General features: G+C 39.9%; 3 protein-coding genes across 3 annotated transcripts; 2 read left to right on the top strand and 1 right to left on the bottom strand.

The window, feature by feature from the left end:
- Nucleotides 1-150: 150 nt before the first annotated feature.
- On the top strand, nucleotides 151-2,340 carry LOC137734609 (uncharacterized). The gene is made up of 2 exons (XM_068473849.1): nucleotides 151-602; nucleotides 2,099-2,340. Exons 1-2 carry the CDS (start codon nucleotides 246-248, stop codon nucleotides 2,126-2,128), a joined length of 387 nt encoding a protein of 128 aa, XP_068329950.1. The 5' UTR covers nucleotides 151-245; the 3' UTR covers nucleotides 2,129-2,340.
- Nucleotides 2,341-2,439: 99 nt separating this feature from the next.
- Nucleotides 2,440-5,355, bottom strand: LOC137734608 (SWR1 complex subunit 2-like). Its single transcript, XM_068473847.1, has 11 exons — nucleotides 5,090-5,355; nucleotides 4,917-4,986; nucleotides 4,731-4,802; nucleotides 4,585-4,631; nucleotides 4,257-4,506; nucleotides 4,050-4,125; nucleotides 3,802-3,921; nucleotides 3,598-3,666; nucleotides 3,465-3,507; nucleotides 3,281-3,346; nucleotides 2,440-3,136 (listed from the first exon to the last, which is right to left on the bottom strand). Exons 1-11 carry the CDS (start codon nucleotides 5,158-5,160, stop codon nucleotides 2,947-2,949), a joined length of 1,074 nt encoding a protein of 357 aa, XP_068329948.1. The 5' UTR covers nucleotides 5,161-5,355; the 3' UTR covers nucleotides 2,440-2,946.
- Nucleotides 5,356-8,193: 2,838 nt separating this feature from the next.
- LOC137734178 (uncharacterized) lies at nucleotides 8,194-17,635 on the top strand. The gene is given in 16 exon segments (XM_068473488.1): nucleotides 8,194-8,251; nucleotides 8,436-8,692; nucleotides 9,930-10,016; nucleotides 10,509-10,612; nucleotides 10,780-10,830; nucleotides 13,867-14,038; nucleotides 14,160-14,329; nucleotides 14,331-14,475; nucleotides 14,784-14,987; nucleotides 15,077-15,173; nucleotides 15,176-15,573; nucleotides 15,705-15,918; nucleotides 15,950-16,073; nucleotides 16,608-16,760; nucleotides 16,864-16,945; nucleotides 17,025-17,635. Coding segments are annotated over 16 exon segments (2,706 nt in total). The 3' UTR covers nucleotides 17,415-17,635.
- Nucleotides 17,636-18,208: the final 573 nt, after the last annotated feature.

Here is an 18,208-nt window from a genome sequence, read left to right as displayed (position 1 = left end):
TGAACTCGAGACCTTGCTTAAGGGGAATAAACTCCTTACCTGTTGAACCATCAAGCATTTGTAACATAAAACATTTTCTTTAAAATATATTTCTATTATTTTAAAAGCGCTACCAAACAAACTAACATTACTGTGGAATATACTCTTGTATAGCATTTCTCAAACAATTGTTTTGTTGAGCCCTCGCTCGAGTAACCAAAACTCAAAACTATCAAAACAAATAAACTGAGAGTCAGTCGGATATCATGTTGAAGTTCCTATCGAGAGTGAGGATCGAGTTCAATGCCTTGGACCCTCGAACGGCGTCGTGTCTGGAGTTCCTGGCGCAGTGCAACGCCCGCAAGGCCAAGGAGTCCAACCCCTCCTGCGCTGTCCAAGTCAAGCGCCGCACCGACGACCAGCCCCCCAAGATCACCGTCACCTTCGTCAACGGCGTCGAGCAGGTCTACGACGCCACCACCACTCCCGCCCAGGACATCCGCAACATGATTCTCGAAAAGGGTCAGAGCCTCGAGACCGAGCAGATGTTCCGCGACGCCGGCGAGTCCTGGCCCGTTATTATCCCCGGCGGCGAGCTCCACCAACCGGCCCCGGGCACCAAGGTAATAGAATTTACATTTTGCTTCTCTCTCTAAGAGCTTAAGGCTGAGGGCCAAGAGCTTTTTTTTGTGTTAGTGATTGAATCCTCTGTCTGTCTGTGGCATTTCGTCGAACATGTAACGTGCATCGCTTGGAACTTGTAATTATGCTATTCTTTTGATTGCTGTAAATGTAGTCACCATTGTTGATTGCCATTCTCGCTCGGTGCAGTGCACAATGACCCTGTGCGTCTGTTGATATTTCCTTTTCAAAATCCGACCCTTTTGTACGCATGTATGCGCGCGCACACATCACATGTTACAGTGTATGTCTTTCACATTCAATTTCTTCACTTAGTTACTCAAAACTGACCCCCAGCTGCATTGATAACCATTCGGTTCTCCGTTTTCGCTTTGGGTGACCGTCTTTTTTTGCTGAATTTCAGATGAAATGAAAGAAAATTGTATTTAAAACTTGAAAATTTTCAATTTTTAAACCCTAACCCCCAGAAAGATAATTCAAAATTATGACAACCAAATCACACTGATATTTACATTTGTATAGCATTTTCTTTAAGATTTGTTTTAAAAATTGCGAACAATTCATGTTTTGCCGAAGTGTTGGGTCAGCTTTTGGTGTCATTGTCCTGCGTTTTTTATGTTCATGTACAAAAGAGATTTAGTGATCAATTTATCCATTTTTCTCCCTGTAAGCCATATTCAGTAAGATAAAGGTGATAAGTTTTTACATATTTTTTTCTTTCATCTCATGACTTGTTCAAGCTTCGGTTCGTGACTGATGCTTGTAGATTTCGATAATGATAGTACAGTCAGGGTCGTTTTGTTCTGAAATGGGAAGTAAGACTCATGACTCGTGACATGAGCCATGGACCGTGGTGATTGTGATGAATCATGATGGTAATACTTTACCACTGTCTTTACCCAAACAGTTGCTGATGCTTATATATGCCTTCATTTTGGTTCTGTGTTAAAGTTCAGGATTGGCTTCACTGGCCTTTCCTTGCTGCTTGATCTGCTTTACCATCAATTTTGATCACAGCTTTCATATTTTACGATTGGTGTGTTATTTGTTTCTTATGCATCAAATACCATTAGTGTCTACGATTACCTGAATATAGAAAATGCATCAAGATGAAGCAAGAATTTGGGAACCGGGATGTTGGGATTTGTTATCTAAAATCATAGTTGTTGCATCACCTGTTCACATCCAAATCCTTATTTGTCTGTCAAAATTGGTCAACATTTTATGGATTATTCAATATTCATCTTAAAGGCCATCGGATGCTTCGGCGGCATTTCCTTATAGTGCCAAGGGGACTTAAAATTTATGTTTCTTGCACTTTCTGTGTTTGTGTGTGCCTTTGCAGGTTTTTGAGAGACAATTCCGTAGCTTTTTTCTTTTTGTTATCTTAAATGATCTTTCACCTTCCGGCCTAGAAGGATTTATTTTGTTAAACTATATTATTTTCCTCACGGTTCCATTCGGTTGTTTCTTTCAGCCGAAGAAAGCTGAAGAGAAAAAGCAGTAACATGTGTTTGATCAAGCGTATTACTGGGGAGCGACGCTGGTCTGCTAGATTTCCTTTCAATGTGTCATTTGCAACACAGAGAAATGTTTTGGAGTTTTAATTTAGACAATTCTGTCTGTGTTTCTGCTGCAATGCAGAGGCATTTGATATATTGAGTTAACGTTGAATCCTTGCTTGGAGCATGAATTGAGGATGCTATGGACCATTCTTTTCTTTTTTTGACACTTTGGTTGGTTCTTATCGTCGTTATGAAATTGTTTGCACCCTGCGGACGCACACGCATGGGTTCGCATGATCAACTCGCTATCGTGCTCGGTATTAGCAACAAAATGGAGCTTTCAATGACCAACGTGACATAAAATGCAGTGCAAAACATATCATATAATACACTGCTTCCATCTGTTGCAACTCGCCGGCTCTTCATTCTAAAACAGTAGTTGGACATAGCCATCCCGCGAGTACGATCAAGTCTTGCACCATACAACCCTACTGCCAAACTAATTACAGAGAAATTCAATCATATATCTCAAACTTAGATAAGCAGATTGATTTATTTCAATTTACAACTGCACACGATCGAAATACTTACGCAACTTCTCCCCAGAGCTTTTATCGTCTTTCCTCGTGCAATTTATATCCTAGTTGTTCTTCAGTACCATGCCAACTAGGCCTCTGCCCAAAAACGTATAACATTTGTTACCTTTATAAATTGCGCAGGGTAAACAAATCCTTCCGAGAGTACCATGAGACATTGAGCAAGGGCTTCCTATGAGAATACTATCAGATTCAACATATACTCTTAGGATTACCATGGAACATTAATCAGATGATTCGCTTTCAAGAGCTGGAATTCTGCGGAAACGTGCAAAATATCGAGAATACAACGCATCAATGTTATTTGACGCCACTGATCTCTTCCCCCTTGCCGAAAACCCCTTACCAGCAAGTGAACCGTACAAGTCACCCAGGTCCATCTCTTTCCTGACCCTACCACTTTCCTGTAGAAAACTGAAAATTTACAACCAAAAACATATCAGGGAATCTATAAGTACAAATATAACTAAAAACGGGGATATTAAAACCACAGGATCGAAATATATGCTCATTGAAAGTGAATGCCTACAAAAGTAAAACAATGAATTTTGACCATACCGTTGCCGAATGATGTTAAAAGCTTCCTTTGTTGCATAAGGTAGCCCCGTCTTTGGATCACGGTACCTAAAGCATCAAATGAAACGGGATGGTCAGATAGGCACCCTAAACATCACTCCTCACATTCTCTATAGGCATTCTTAGCTGCTTGTCTAAACAACTACTCGGAAACCTAAACGCTTACTTGGCAGGTAAACCAGTAACAGCACAGACAGCTTTCTCAGGGTCTGGAAATAAAAATAGAAGCATCAAAACCACAGTTATGATACCTAGCTTTAAGAAACCCTGAATGTTACATTCATAAAACTACTACTTACAGGGAACAGGTGCGGTAGAGATTTCTGACTGAAATGACAATCCTTTGCTAAATTCCAGATACGAGCAGCCTAAAGGAAACGTAATTTAGATTTCTTTCTAGTAAACTGATATTGCCACGATAACAAAATCTGCATACGCAAACGGTAACTCTTGTTTTCTGAACAAACAAGTTTGATTAGAAAAGAGTAATGCTGAAAGCTTACCATCTTTTGAAAAATAACGTACTTGTGGACCAGTATAGACAGCCTTATGTACAATGGCTCTTTTCTTAACTTCTTCCTCCCTCGCTAGAACACGCTCCAAATTTCTCAAGTTCATAATTTCTGCAGATTTACAGGCAACAATTCAAGCTTAGTTACAGTCTCACTTCCAAATAAACATTAACAAGTACCACACAATTCACGTCACATACTAATTAGTAATCACTAATGCTGAGACATGAAATCCAAACCTGTTTGAGCTGCTTCTAAGAGCATCTCTTCTTGAGTCATCCTCTTCTCCTCGCCTTCCTTTTTTCTCTTAATCGGCTGATGAAAACCAAAATTGATATCCATTAGAAACGGTATGATGAATTCATCAACACATCGATCTCATAAACAATAAACACTAGATTTTCGATCTAAATTTGAAGTTCATTCAAGGCCTATTGAAAACTGACCTTCATGGTCGCTTGCAAGGCCGCACGTATTGCGTCCCTCTCAGCTTGACGGACAACCACTGAAGTTCTAGTAGATTTTCTCACAGTTCTCTCTGCTTCTGCTTCCTCAGGAGCATCCTGAAGTTGTTCGGGATGAGAAGACTTCTCATTTCCATCCTTGGATTCTAATTCCGATATCACTTTCTTCTTCTTCATCTTCTTCTTGCTCGATTGCTTTCCTGGATATATCAGCCGCTTCTTCGTCCTCACTCTATAAAATCACCAAACACAATCAATTCTGAGTAAAAGATATCTAAATGTCATTTGTTCAAGCAAAAACTCAACTCACCTCTCATCTGCGTCGTTGTTTTCCGCTCCTTCGTCAGGGTCTGGCTCCTACCAACAAATTAAGCAACTCTAAGAAAGATCGAACTAGTAAAATACTAACACTTAAATTGAACAATCCAAAAAAAAAAAAAAAAAAAAAAACCTCACATCTTCATCGAAATCGCTATCAAATTCGTCAGCAACCTCAGGCTCTGCTTCATAGTTTCCATCATCTTCATCCTACCACAATTTTAGTTTAATTTTCATTCATAAACATAAACTACAAATACAAAAAAAATCACTGAAAAATATATAAAATTAGTCCAAATATAAATATATTATTTATTTTTTCACCTCTTTGAGAGCCTCCTGATTCCAGAACATCTCATCATCTTCGATTTCCTCATCGAGTAACTTAGTCATCCTGAAAATTCATAAAAATAAAAAATAAAAAATAAAAAATTAAATTCTCAAAAATTGAGTCCAAAATCTCGATACTTCTCGAATGAATCGGTTAATTCAATTACCTCTTCCCTCTGGTGGCGCGTGAGGTCCGATCCAGAAAAACAGCCGGCGGCTCATCCTTGGAGACCTTCATGGAAAATCAAGAGAGATTTCGAGGACGAAACTACAAAAATCGATTCGATTTTGAATCAGCTAGACGGACTGTGCTGTGCCCGAGCTCTCCCCCGCCAAAGTTTTGAGTTAGGGAAATTTTGATAAATAGCCAGTTTTAGCCTACCTTCTGCTCCTCTAACAAATTTAACCAAAAATATATTCAAAATTTCTAAAACACCCAATTACCCTCCACAACTCGGCCCTTACATTTTGAGAAATTTATAAAAGTAGTCAATTTTGAATTTCATACCATTTTAATTTTATGATAATTGTAATTAAAATTTGATATAAAAGTAGTAATATACCCTTAATATTAGAATTTCTCACATTCATCAAAACACAACCTTTAAATTACCTTAAAATGTGACTGGTTGGGTACTGAGTAAGAATGAGTTGCAAAAACAATTAGTTATAATCACTGTTCTAAAAATCTCCGCTTAGTGTCGATTAGTGTCTAAGCGTTTAAAAATTAAAAAAATACGTCTAGATCTACGCCTAGCCGACCTAGGCACTAGCCTAAACCTTCCTAGATCACTCTTTACTTAGATAGAAAATCGATAAGTTTCAATTTGCATTTTATTTTTTCAATAAAATGTAATAAACTTGTTGAATACTTGGATGAACACTCATTCTATACATGTTCCCCATGTTTACAATATGTTCTAATATTTTATAATTTATGTGTCATTCTATTTGCAATTTATATATGTCAATTTAATTATGTGTGTGTGTTTTCAAGTATAAGTAGACACTTATTTATACACTATATAATAAATTTACTTAAATTTGTCTAGACGGTACCCGCCTAGCTGTCTAGGCACTAAAGAGCCTAAGCCCAACCTGCTGCCCGATTAGCGCCTAGCATTTTATAGAACATTGACTATAATTGCAACGAGAAAGAATTATGTGTTCAAAGTGGATAAACCAATCAAAACACAACCTTAAAGCCCCCTAGTATTAAGGTCCCCTTCATTTATCAAATCTCAAAAAACAAACAGTTATAAACTTACCTGAAATTTTGCGCTCAAAGTCCTTACGAGTCTTTGAAAAAGCTCCAGTCTTCCAGCAGCATTACGTGCTTGATCGACTACGATAGTCTTCCTTCTCTTCTCACAGCCTCTGGTTCAACGATTCTTTCTTCTCAGGTTAACTTGTAGTCCTGGATGGCCAACTTGAATATGCGCCCATGCGCCGGACCTACTCCAGCTAACCGAACCCATAAACTGGTCCAACGGCCCAGACGCTAGTCTCTAGATTAGACTCGATTCTAACCGGATTGGTAGGTCTAACCAGTGGTGATTTGAACTCGTTTTTCAACAGATTGCAAATATTGTCTTCTTTTCTGCTTGTTTTCCTTTTTGTTCTTCTAATTTCCTATAGTTTAACCCAAAATCAGAGCCCTAATTTTTTACTCACCCTCTCCTCTCTTTCCCTTTCCCTCTTTCGTTCTTCCCCACAACTTATCCTACAACACTCAATAATCTCTCCTTCATTTTGGATATCAAATTTGGTTCATGTAAATGCCGTCCATTTCAAAATCAACTTTTCACTTAAGCACGGAAAGGTGTGCAGAATCGAGATCGTCGTCTCTGTTTACGCTCAAAATTGTGAGGTCGAAGGCCAGTATGGTCAACCCTTTGTGGGTTTGGAGATCAAGACTGTAAGTAATGCACAACAAGATTTAAGTGGTTCACCTAAACAACTGAGATACGTCTACTGTATGCTTTTATATGATATAGGTTATAAGAAGTGGTCGACATTAGTCTAATCTTTGTTTCCTCTTGTGTGCCCGACCGTTTACAAGAGGCATCTATCCCCCTTACATAGGCCTTCAGGGAGCCTCAAAAGTCTAGAGCTTTCAAGTACTTCACCGCTGAGTATTAAATGAACCAAACACGTTGACATGACTCGCGCTATTGCTTCGTTATTCGATCGACATGTTGAGATGAAATGACATTTGTTCAAAGTTGTCTGCATGTTTTCTTGGGCCAACACGTATTGAGCCCCTTGCTCGACCTTGGGGTTTGAAGAAACCCACACCCAAGCTTGGTCTGACAGCCTTTATGCCCCTTCATAAGCTTTTGCTCTTGCAAATCGCTAATACATTGCTTAGAGTTCCAAGTAGGCCTATTTTTGGGTCTCTGTGCTATAAAGTTTTTAGTTTGCCAACTTGTCTCAAACGATCGGAAAGTACTTCATGATAAGATGTTTGGCCTAGAGCCAGACCACTGAGGGGTCACTCATAGCCCTCGAAACTGCTTCCTTTAGTTCTATTGGGCTGATTTATGGGCCCCTTGCCCTAGGCGTCTATTCTCAGGCTCGTATTGTTTCAAGGGTCGAAAAGTATCCTGCCTTAACAGTCAGTTTGGGCCATTGTACCGCCTCCTTCCACCACAATCGTTTTGTTGGTGGTGGAATTTTCAGAGTCAAGGCTTCGTTCTGGCCGGTCTTCGGAGGCGAATCTTGGATCAGATTTGAAGTACTGTTTATTATAAAGGTTAGGGATCTGAGAGGAATGTATGTTGTTGGTTGTGGTGGCTTGATGATATGCTTTTCTCTACATGGTTTAAATTTCCGACGTATTTGCTATTCTGGTGGTGGTTTTGGTGACTTTGAAGGTAGTTGGCCTGCTTTCATGGTGGCTGCTGCAGCAAACTGGGTTCGTTCATCAACATGAGCGTGTTTTGTTAACTGCATGGGCCTTGCGTTCGTCTGTTTTTATTTTTCACTTTGTGGCCGGGCCACCTTGCAAGCCTTGGGTAGTATTGTAATTTCCCATTCATCTAATGAAAGATTCTTTTTGTCAAAAGAAAAAAGTCTGCAAATCCTCTCTCTCTCTCTCTCTCTCTCTCCCCCCCCCCCCCCACCATGCAACCTCTCACGACCACGCCACCCCACCACCCCATCACCTCCTTCACTTTCTCTCTAAAGCTCTCGGAGGCTTCTTCTCGTCACTTTCCTGGGAATATAGCCTACGAGAACATTTTAGAGAAAATAATATTAAGTCCTTGCAATGGGCCGGAACTCATTGTCTCCTCCAGCTATCCTCGACGACAGTGGCGGTGCCGACGGTACCGAGCTCGGTTTCCACTCTATTCGCGATCGTTTTCCTCTCAAGCGGAACCCTTACCCTAGCCACCAGAAAGACCCAGCCAGGGGGGGACTTCACGGATCGACAACCGCTCCTCCGCCCCCGGCTGAGATCGCACCACCTCTTCTATCGCAAGGGCTTGCTGTGGCTTTTTCCCTTCAAAGGAAAGTCGTCGTTCTACGTGGTCCTCACTTTCGCCCTCTTTTTGTTCGCGGTGGCCACGTTGGTGTTGCAGAGCTCCATGACATTGGCCTTCAGGCAAGGGAGCGAGAGAGGGAGCTTGCTCAGGGAAGGCTTGAAGTTTGGGAGCACCTTGAGGTTTGTGCCTGGGAGGGTTTCGAGAAGGTTCGTGGAGGGTGATGGGCTTGATCTGGCTCGAAAGGAGGCGAGGATTGGTATTCGCCCGCCGAGGCTCGCTCTTGTGAGTGTCATTTTCTTGCTGCATTTGCTTGAATCTGAATTGTTTGTTATGAATTTGAAATTTGAAATTACATTTCGTAGTAATCGTGTTTATCAAGTGTGCTTGAGGTCTTTTAATTCATCACATTTATTCCTGATAGATTTTACATGGCGCATATTTCAGTTATTTCATTGTATGATACCTGCAAAATTTTGGGACTTTATAATTCTTTAGATGCCCCATCAGCTTCAACAATTTATATCTGCAGCATGCAGGTTCTTTTGAGAGCCTGTCAGTTTTGTCACTGCTGAATCTTGAAGGAAAGAAAGCACTCATTTTTTTTTTTTTTTTTGTATAAGAAACAGGTTAGTTCTATTAATAATCAAAGAGCACAGATAAGGTGGACAAGAAGTCCACAACTGAAACAAAAACTACCAGTAATAAGAGAGAATATAGAAACAACATCGTAAAATATCCTAACAGTTACACAACAGATGCACCCAGTCAATAAATTAATGGCGAAGGACAACTCTTTAAACTCTGAAGCAGCAGATGCCCACCAAGAATAAGCAGATTTTACAATGAAAAACTTCTTCTTCTTTTTTCATGGCATGAAATAGTCCTCAGATGCTTTGTTTTTGGCTGGACGATATATTTGACTATATTTCTGGTAAACCCTGGTTTGATGAATAGGCGAAATCCTTTGGTCTTGAAATCAAAATACAAACCTAGTCCTCTCATACTCTGTTTTCTTCTTTCATAATTTCGAAAACTAATTTGGCTGTTTGAAGTTGAGCTAGCCGGTTTATGGTAGTGTAAGGGGCTTTCAATATTGTCCCCTCTAGTAACTAGTAGCTCTCTTCTAGTAACTCACACGACCAGTATTATTTAAAGGGAAACAGTCTGTTTGATCTCTGTATGGTCATAGACTCAATGCTGCCTCATATTAAAGCTTAGAGTGGCTAATGGTTATGTACAAGGCACCTGGTCCCTCTCTTTCTATGTTTATGTACAATCTCAGAGTGGCTTTATTGTACATGCAATTTTCTTCCGAATATAAATGTATGGATGTTAGAAGTATCTTGTAGCTGCCAGGCATGGTCAAATTTTTATTTTCATATACTAATTAGAATCTGGAGGTGTGTGTGTCGATATCTTTGGCTACCATACTCACCAGAATAGGCAGTCTTATTTTAACAAGTTTTGTGCATTGAGGTGATTTTCACTTTTGGTTGTGCCTACTTTTGATATTTGTCAGATCTTGGGAAACATGAAGAAAGATCCACAATCTTTGATGTTAATTACTGTCATGAAGAATATCAAGAAACTGGGTTATGAACTTAAGGTCAGTTCTTAGTGCATTTGCTCATTTTTTTGTTTTTGCCATCTGATGAGAAGCAAAATATCTTTATGAATGCAGAATAGGAGGTCGAAACTTAGGGAACAAGCTGTTTTCTGAAGATAAATAAACAGCCTCTTTAATCCATTTTCTAGAACCGTGCATATAAATTTCTTATCAAATTATAGTTGCAAAACACTAAACAATATCGTAAGATACAGCTTCCCTTCCAATGCCCATGAATAAAGAAGAAAGGCCGATCTTGGAATTTCACAGGAAAACGAAGCCCACAACAATGCCCAAAAGAAAACAAATTTTCATGAATTTCTTTGCTAATTGAGGACTTTATGCTAATCGATTGGGAGAATGCAAAACTTTTATGGAATTGCAGTGTGTGATGGCTGCTCCTTTATATGGGAAAAGGAAGAAGTGCAAATTAATTGTGTTACTAAAATAAGTCATTCATACTTATGCTCTCTTGCAATGCCTATGTAACAGATTTTTTCTGTGGCGAATGGTAAAGCACATAAAATGTGGGAGCAACTTGGTGGCCAGATTTCGGTTCTAGCTCCGGAGTGTTATGGGCTTGTTGATTGGTCGATGTACGTTCGCCTCGTATTTTATATTTGGGGTTTTTACCCTAGTTTTTGTTTTGTTGTTTTTACTTGGACTGAAAGTTGTCAAAATTTGTTGATTCACAGGTAAGTTCAAAATTACCCTTACCCTTAGGTTTACTTGGCAAGATATTGACACCGGTTATTTTCTACAGTTTTGGAGGCGTTATTGTTGACTCGCTGGAGGCAAAAGAATCCATTTCAAGGTGGGTTTGTTTGACATTCCTTTTGTGGCTCACCGAGTTCTATGGTCCTGTAATTTAACTTTAGGAGGATCTCTCTTGCATGCACTACCTACTTCAGCATGGATCCAATCATATTCCATCTCATAAACCAAAATATTTTCACTGTTTGGTTGATTATCTTACTATCTGGAATGTTTAGACCTATTTGTTATTCAATTTATTTCAACCCAACTTGGGAGATAATAAAAAACATGGGGGTTGCTAATAATATGTCTAACATATTTGTTTATTTGGAGTTAGGAATGGATGTTAGAAGTGGTTGTAATATATTTAGAGAGCATTTAAACCATAACCAAAGTTTGTACCGTAATAAATTAAGTCACCTATTGTTTATTTATTTTTATAAACTTAAGCTATGGTTTACTCCATTAACTAATATTCACTTTTTGTCTGTCTTTAGTTCTTTCAGAAACAGTATAAATTTTCTCGTATAGAATTTTCCGCCTTCTCTTTTCTCATTCTTTTTCCTTTTATAACAGCAACTTACCCTAGTTAAGCATACGAAAGGTAAAAGTTAAGCATACGTGACACGCCCCGACCCCGAGGTCCTAGGGACATCGAGATGGTCACGTGCTGGCCGACACCTGAAGGGTGACGAAAGCCAATTAATTTAAACAAAAACTAAGAAATAATCTAAAGTACGAAATAAAGGCTAAATACATAAATAAAAGTTCAACTTCTAAGTATTAAAATTAGGTAAATACACAACACGTCCAGAGCATAAGTCTATCACAGAGTACAATCATAAACTAAGATAGAGAAGTGCTATTACAATAGATGAAAAAACGGAGCGAATATAACACAATATCACTGGTAGGGGAATGCCTCGTAGCTCAGGTCGTAATCCTCGTTCATAGGTCCTGAAGGGGGCGCAAAACAAACATGAGTGGACCAAGTTGATATATATATAATAAAACAGTTATCAACATACTAACCCCCAGGTTTTATGAAAACACATATATAATGAGAAACATAGGTTTTCCGAAATCTAGCATGTCGTGCAATGTCTCAAATCATAATTCGCATAAAATAATAAACACTAGTGAATGTCCGATATAACTCTTCAAGCCCCATGCCGGCTCCCCGCCTCTGAGCAGGCAATCAGAGGAAAATACACTTCAGGCCCATGCCGGCTACCTGTCTCTGAGCAGACAGTCAGAGGAAATCACATTCCAGGCCCTATGCCAACACCAAACCGTCGCCCGGGACGGATCAGATCTATCCTTACGTCCCGTAGCGGAAATGACCACTAGGTAGGTACAAAACCAGTGAACATACATATATTGAAAATCAACTTCATAGTATAAAGTCATCCATCATCTATACTGTAAAGAGGTGTTCTAAACATGTTCTCAATATCATATCATCATCCATCAGATATTCTATAAGAATATAGGTTATAGGAAAAATAGTATAATTCAAACTAGCCTCAATAAGCATGTTATCTCGTAAAACGTTTCATAAAACATAATCATCAAATCATGCTTTTCATGTATGCATTTCTACTATTGAAACATGCATTTTTAGAAGGGGTCCACTCACCGTACACCGATGGTGCAAGCCGTACCAAACAGGAATAACGGAAACATTGCTAAGAATTGCACCTAAACACACAATTGGTACTTTCAGTCAAACTCTACTCAAACGATTGAATTTGGGAAAACGGACATCGTAAATGGGTTTAGAACGTCGAAATTAGCCTAGGAGGGGTCCCGCACGAAAACTCAAAAAGTCAACGGTCAAAGTCAAAAGTCAACGTTCAAAGTCAAAAGTTAACGCTGACCGTTGACCCAGTCAACGGTCAAAGGGTCGAAGTCAACGGGTCAGGGTCAACGGGTCAGGGACAACCCGGTTTGTGGTTTGGGTATTGGATCCGGGTTTGGGCTTTAGGGTTTGGGTTAGGATAAATGGGTTTAGGCTTTTAGGTGGGCTGGGTTTGGGTTTGAAATCACACGGCCCAAAGGCCCAAAACAAAAGGGTATTGGGTTTGCTAACATGGCCCTAAGGCCTTTGGGTTTTTAAAGAAACAAAAATAAAAATAAAAATGGAAAGGGTTAGGGTTTTGGGCCGAAGACCAAAACAGGCCTAAGGCCCGTGGGCGGTGGAGACGGCCTGAAGACCTGGGTGCACCGGAGGAGGACGCAGGAGCTTTCACAGCTCCGGCCAACGCTAAACATGCAACCTAGACCCCGATCTAGGTACCAAATTGAAACACTAGATGAGAGGAGTAATTCTATACCTTTGGTTCGCCGTAAAACGGCCTGTGGTGGCCGGAAAAACCCTCGGAAACCACGAAACTTGCCGGAGTTGGGTGTGCCTCCACCCGTGCCAAAAACACTCCAAAACCTTGGAATTAATGAACCCAAACTCAGTAAACACATCTAGGCAACGTTTAACATGAATAAAAGGGAAGAAACAAGGCTTACCCAACCGGAAAACGACGAAACTCGTCGGAGGTGCTCGGTGTCCTCCCGGCGACGCGAGCAGGGGAGAGAGAGAGAGAGAGAGAGATGCAGTTTAATGGCGACGTTGGTGACTCTCCCTGAGCTGGTGCAACTGTGGGTGTGTGTGTGCACTGTCACGGTGTAGAAGAGGGAGAGAAATGGGAGGGTTTCGAAGGAGAGAAGAACAAGTGCAGACAAAACAAAACAAAAGAAAGGAAAAGAAGAAAAAGAAAAAGAAAGAAAGAAAGGGAGTCACGGCAGGTGGGGGACAAAAGAGAAAAAAGGGAAGGGAGTTGGGGTGCTGCCACGTAGCAGCCTAGGATAGGGTAAAAACTTAAATTTTCAGATCTTGATTGGCTGAAAAAAATTGAGGACTAAAGTGATAATTCTATAAATTTTTAGGAAGAATTACAGAATTATCCTTATAAGCAGGGGCGGTGTAACAATACGAAAGGTAAAAGAGTACTCAAGCTAGTACTTTCATGTAATGAAATGCATGTATAAAGTGCTTCAGTTGGACTTGCTATGATTAGTGAGATTTAGATTCATTCAGCCTTATGCAGGAGCCTTTTTGTTCAGTACCACTGATATGGATAATTCAAGAAGATACACTTGCGAATCGGCTTCCCGTGTATGAAGAAATGGGCTTGAAACATCTTACTTCTCATTGGAAAAGTGCTTTTAGCGGAGCTAACGTTGTCGTGTTTCCAGATTTCAGTCTGCCGGTAGATCTTGCCTTCTTTTGTTTTTGAAATATTTGGTTGCACCGTATTTCCACTTACCTTGCAAAATAATCGTTATGTGGTTTCTTAAATTGTCTTATTTTTTCTTTCCATCCTGTGTCAGATGTTATATAGTGTTCTTGACACTGGAAACTTCTTCGTCGTTCCTGGATCACCAATAGATGTTTGGGCTGCGGAAAGCTACAGAAAAACCTACTCCAAGAATCAGTTGAGGAAGAGCAATGAGTTTAGTGAAGATGATATGCTGGTTGTAGTTGTTGGAAGTTCTTTTTTCTAAGCTTTCATGGGACTATGCTGTGGCGATGCATTCTATAGGACCACTGCTAATAAAATATGCAAGGAGGGATGATGCAGGAAGGTTGTTCAAATTTGTTTTCTTATGTAGTAATTCCTCCGACGGATATGCTGATGCTTTCCAGGTAATTATCCTTAATCGATTATGCTGTTGTCCCGGTACTTATCACATATTTGAGCTTCTTGCATCTTATGTAAATGTATTCAAGTGCCTCTATTTTTCCAAAAAATGATTTTTGTGGCCAGTGGTAACTGAAAAAAAAAATTGCGATGTGAATCTGGTTGCTGACAGAATGATAACAGTGTTTGAAACTGACGTCCTTTTGTATTTCGTTGTGATATCTGGTTAATCTTCTGACTTGTTTTACTCATTCACTGGCATTTATTCATAGGACTATGTATGATCCATTTTGAACATTGATCTCTTGTGTAGGAAGCTGCTTCACATCTGGGACTTCTTCATGGATCTGTGCGGTATTATGGCTTGAATCGTGATGTCAACAGTGTGTTATTGATGGCTGACATTGTTCTCTACGGTTCTACACAAGATGTACAAGGTTTTCCGCCATTGCTTATCCGTGCCATGACCTTTGGGATCCCAGTTATTGGGCCTGATTTTCATGTCTTGAAGGAATATGTGAGTTCATTCAAATTCTTTGTCCTTTGTAATTTTCTTATCATGTCAAGGTGTCTGCTTTATTGTCTTTTACATTTGTGATATTACAGGTGGTTGATGGAGTTCACATGATATTGTTCCCAAAGCATAATCCTGATGCTTTAATGAGCGCTTTCTCGCTTATGATTTCAAATGGGAAACTTTCAAAATTGCTTCTTCTGGAAGACTGCTTGCTATGAACTTGCTGGCATCGGAATGCGTAACCAGTTATGCAAGGCTTATGGAGAATGCGCTAAATTTTCGGTCAGATGCTCTGCTGCCAGGGCCAATCTCTCAGCTTCAACAGGGTACATGGGAATGGAATTTGTTTGGGAATGAAATAGATTATAGAACAGGAAATATTCTGAACATTGACGAGCAGTAATCCTGGAATAACACTAGTGTCGTTAATGCCCTAGAAGAAGACTTGTTGGGTTTTGGTTACTCACCAAACATCTCTGATAATGTAACTTGGGATTCATCATTAGATATTCCAACTCAATTAGATTGGGATCTCTTGAAGGAATTTGAAAGCTCTGAAGTATATGAGACGTTAGAAATGGAGGAGGTATGTCATTTCCTGAAATTACAGAACTTGTGTGTCTCTAGTTCAGTCCTGCTTCTTCTTTCCCTCCCTTTTTATCTTAATGTGGTAGTTCTCAAAAGACGGCTGAAACAGGACATTCTTCTTGCTTGTAGCTATCAGAAAGAATGGAGAAAGATACTGGTTTTTGGGATGACATATATCGTAAGGCCTGAAAAGCTGAAAAGCTTAGATTTGAAGCAAATGAGAGGGATGAGGGTGAATTTGAGAGGACAGGCCAGACAATATGCATTTATGAGATATATAGCGGGTCTGGGACCTGGCCATTCTTGCACCACGGCTCTCTGTACCGTGGATTGAGCCTTGTGAGTTCCTTGCGTTTTGGAAGAAGCAATACAAGACAACACAAAAGGCGAAGTAATATACTTTTGGGGACGCTTGAACGTGAATGGTGGGGTGACGGGAAGTGAAGATGCACTCACGTTTTGGTCTGTATGTGACATCTTGAATGAGGGACATTGCAGGTACTTGTACAAAATATTAGTTGTAAATTTGGTGAATGAGTTATAACTGTGATTGTTGTCAAAGGTTTGGAAATCTAATATGTGATGCCATGCTCCACAGAACGAGGATTTTTTTGGTGAGGCAGCCGTATGCAGCCAGTCTCTCACAATGGTTGGGACAGTGGGTGCATAGGGCTGTCCAGTAGAAGAATTTGTCCTTTTAAACAATGGATGTTGTTATGGCTGGTATTACGAGAACATGAGGTTCCTTGTTGTCATCCAGTGCCAACGGTACACTTAGAACCAAATCCACAGAAGAACGATTTCAGTTGCGTTGCTCTATGCAATAAACTTTTGGTATACTGAACCCAACCACACACTTACATGGCTGCATCCGCAAAACGTTAATTCATATAGATCTTCACACAGATTTATGAGGCACTTACGGTTTATTATATCCGTAATGCGAATGCCATTGGGTCTGTGTTTGTCTTATAGTTATGAGTTCATTAATTCATCAAGATAAGAGTATAATTTTTGTCCACTCGAATGCAGAAACGTTTTTGAAGATGCATTTCGCTGGATGTATACCTTGCCATCTAATACAGAAGCTCTCCCTCCCATGCCAGAAGATGGTGGTCACTGGTCTGCCTTGCATAGTTGGGTGATGCCAACTCGCTCCTTCCTCGAGTTTATCATGTTTTCTCGGTAATCTAATCACTATGGTTTCTGTTTTATTCTGTCACAGCTCCTGACAGAAAAGGAACTTGCGGATGGTTATTGTAACTGAAATTTTGTATTTGAGCTACAGGATATTTGTTGATTCTCTGGATGCATTGCACGCCAATTCTGGCAATAGAAATATGTGTCTGTTGGGTTCCTCAGAACTTGAGGTACGTTATTTAGATCACGGTTTCTGGTGATCACTTGGAGTTATACATTCATCACTTACATTTTTAACAATGTCAACAGAGAAAATATTGTTACTGTCGGGTATTAGAAGTCCTTGTGAATGTCTGGGCTTATCATAGTGGACGAAAGATGGTTTTAATAGATCCAGTTTCTGGTTCACTGGAAGAGCAGCATCCAGTTGAGCTACGGAAAGGATTTATGTGGGCCAAGTATTTTGATACTACATTGCTAAAGAGTATGGATGAAGATTTAGCAGAAGCCGCAGATGACGGTGATCATCCAAGGGAGATGTGGTTGTGGCCACTCACCGGGGAAGTGCATTGGGAAGGAATTTATGAGAGGGAGAGGGAAGAGAGATATAGGCTAAAGATGGACAAGAAAAGGAAAACAAAAGAAAAATTACTCGAAAGAATGAGGCATGGATACAAACAGAAGACAATTGGAGGATAGAAAGGATATAGTTTTAGTTGAAATTGTCTAGTTTTCGTCACACTCGAATTGCGCTACAGCAATTTCCCAACCCTGGAGTGGAAAAAAAGAACTCTCGAGGATTGAGGACGAGCTTGATTCTTTCTAACATCGACAGCGTGGTCCGTAAAGACGAATTTTGTAGGTATTTTTCCTCTGACTGAACTGAACTTAGATAATCAAAGTGGATGGAAGACGGTAGCTTTTCCGGCAATCGCAGCTCACTTAGCATGCGAGGCGTTAACCTTCGCATTTCAAGTCGCACAGGGATATCAAGTTTCTTAGCAGTACACACGACATTCGTTGAAATTCTTTTTCATAGTTGAAAACATCATGTATTCTTTTGGCAATGTTGATGGGAAGTTTTGATCAAAATAAAGCAGTTGCTGGCAGTTTCTTGCTTTGAATTTTCAGACACTGAATCAACCAGCGATTTTATTGTTCGATTAGGAGAGTGCTATTTCTTGGTTAGAAGTGTAATAATCGTATCATTTTCGCGTTGAAAAGTCATTTGGTTCCAGAGATACTCTTTTACAACCAATAATATATTGTTTCAGTAACACTATTGATGACATCGATGCTTGTCATTTTTCATGTATTCAAATGATACAATATCCGTTGGTTGCAAGGAGAATCTCTCATCCCAATGGAGTTGATAAAGGTGCAAGTAACTAAGGTTTCTTACGCACTCCGTTCGTCGACTTTCATGTTCTTGTAACGCCTATTTTTAGCTATGCTCACTGTACTTCACACAAAAAATCACTTCATCCTGTACA

Source organism: Pyrus communis, chromosome 5, assembly GCF_963583255.1.
Source record: "Pyrus communis chromosome 5, drPyrComm1.1, whole genome shotgun sequence".
Taxonomy (NCBI): Eukaryota; Viridiplantae; Streptophyta; class Magnoliopsida; order Rosales; family Rosaceae; genus Pyrus; species Pyrus communis.
This window is presented reverse-complemented; position numbering and strand designations above follow the sequence as displayed.

Excerpts from the sequence above, each read along its gene's own strand:
- LOC137734609 (XM_068473849.1), top strand. The coding sequence starts at position 246 with ATGTTGAAGTTCCTATCGAGAGTGAGGATCGAGTTCAATGCCTTGGAC. Across the intron at positions 603-2,098 it reads AACCGGCCCCGGGCACCAAG|CCGAAGAAAGCTGAAGAGAA; the intron begins GTAATAGAATTT and ends TGTTTCTTTCAG.
- LOC137734608 (XM_068473847.1), bottom strand. The coding sequence starts at position 5,160 with ATGAAGGTCTCCAAGGATGAGCCGCCGGCTGTTTTTCTGGATCGGACC. Across the intron at positions 4,507-4,584 it reads AACAACGACGCAGATGAGAG|AGTGAGGACGAAGAAGCGGC; the intron begins GTGAGTTGAGTT and ends GTGATTTTATAG. Across the intron at positions 3,137-3,280 it reads TTTAACATCATTCGGCAACG|TTTTCTACAGGAAAGTGGTA; the intron begins GTATGGTCAAAA and ends GTAAATTTTCAG.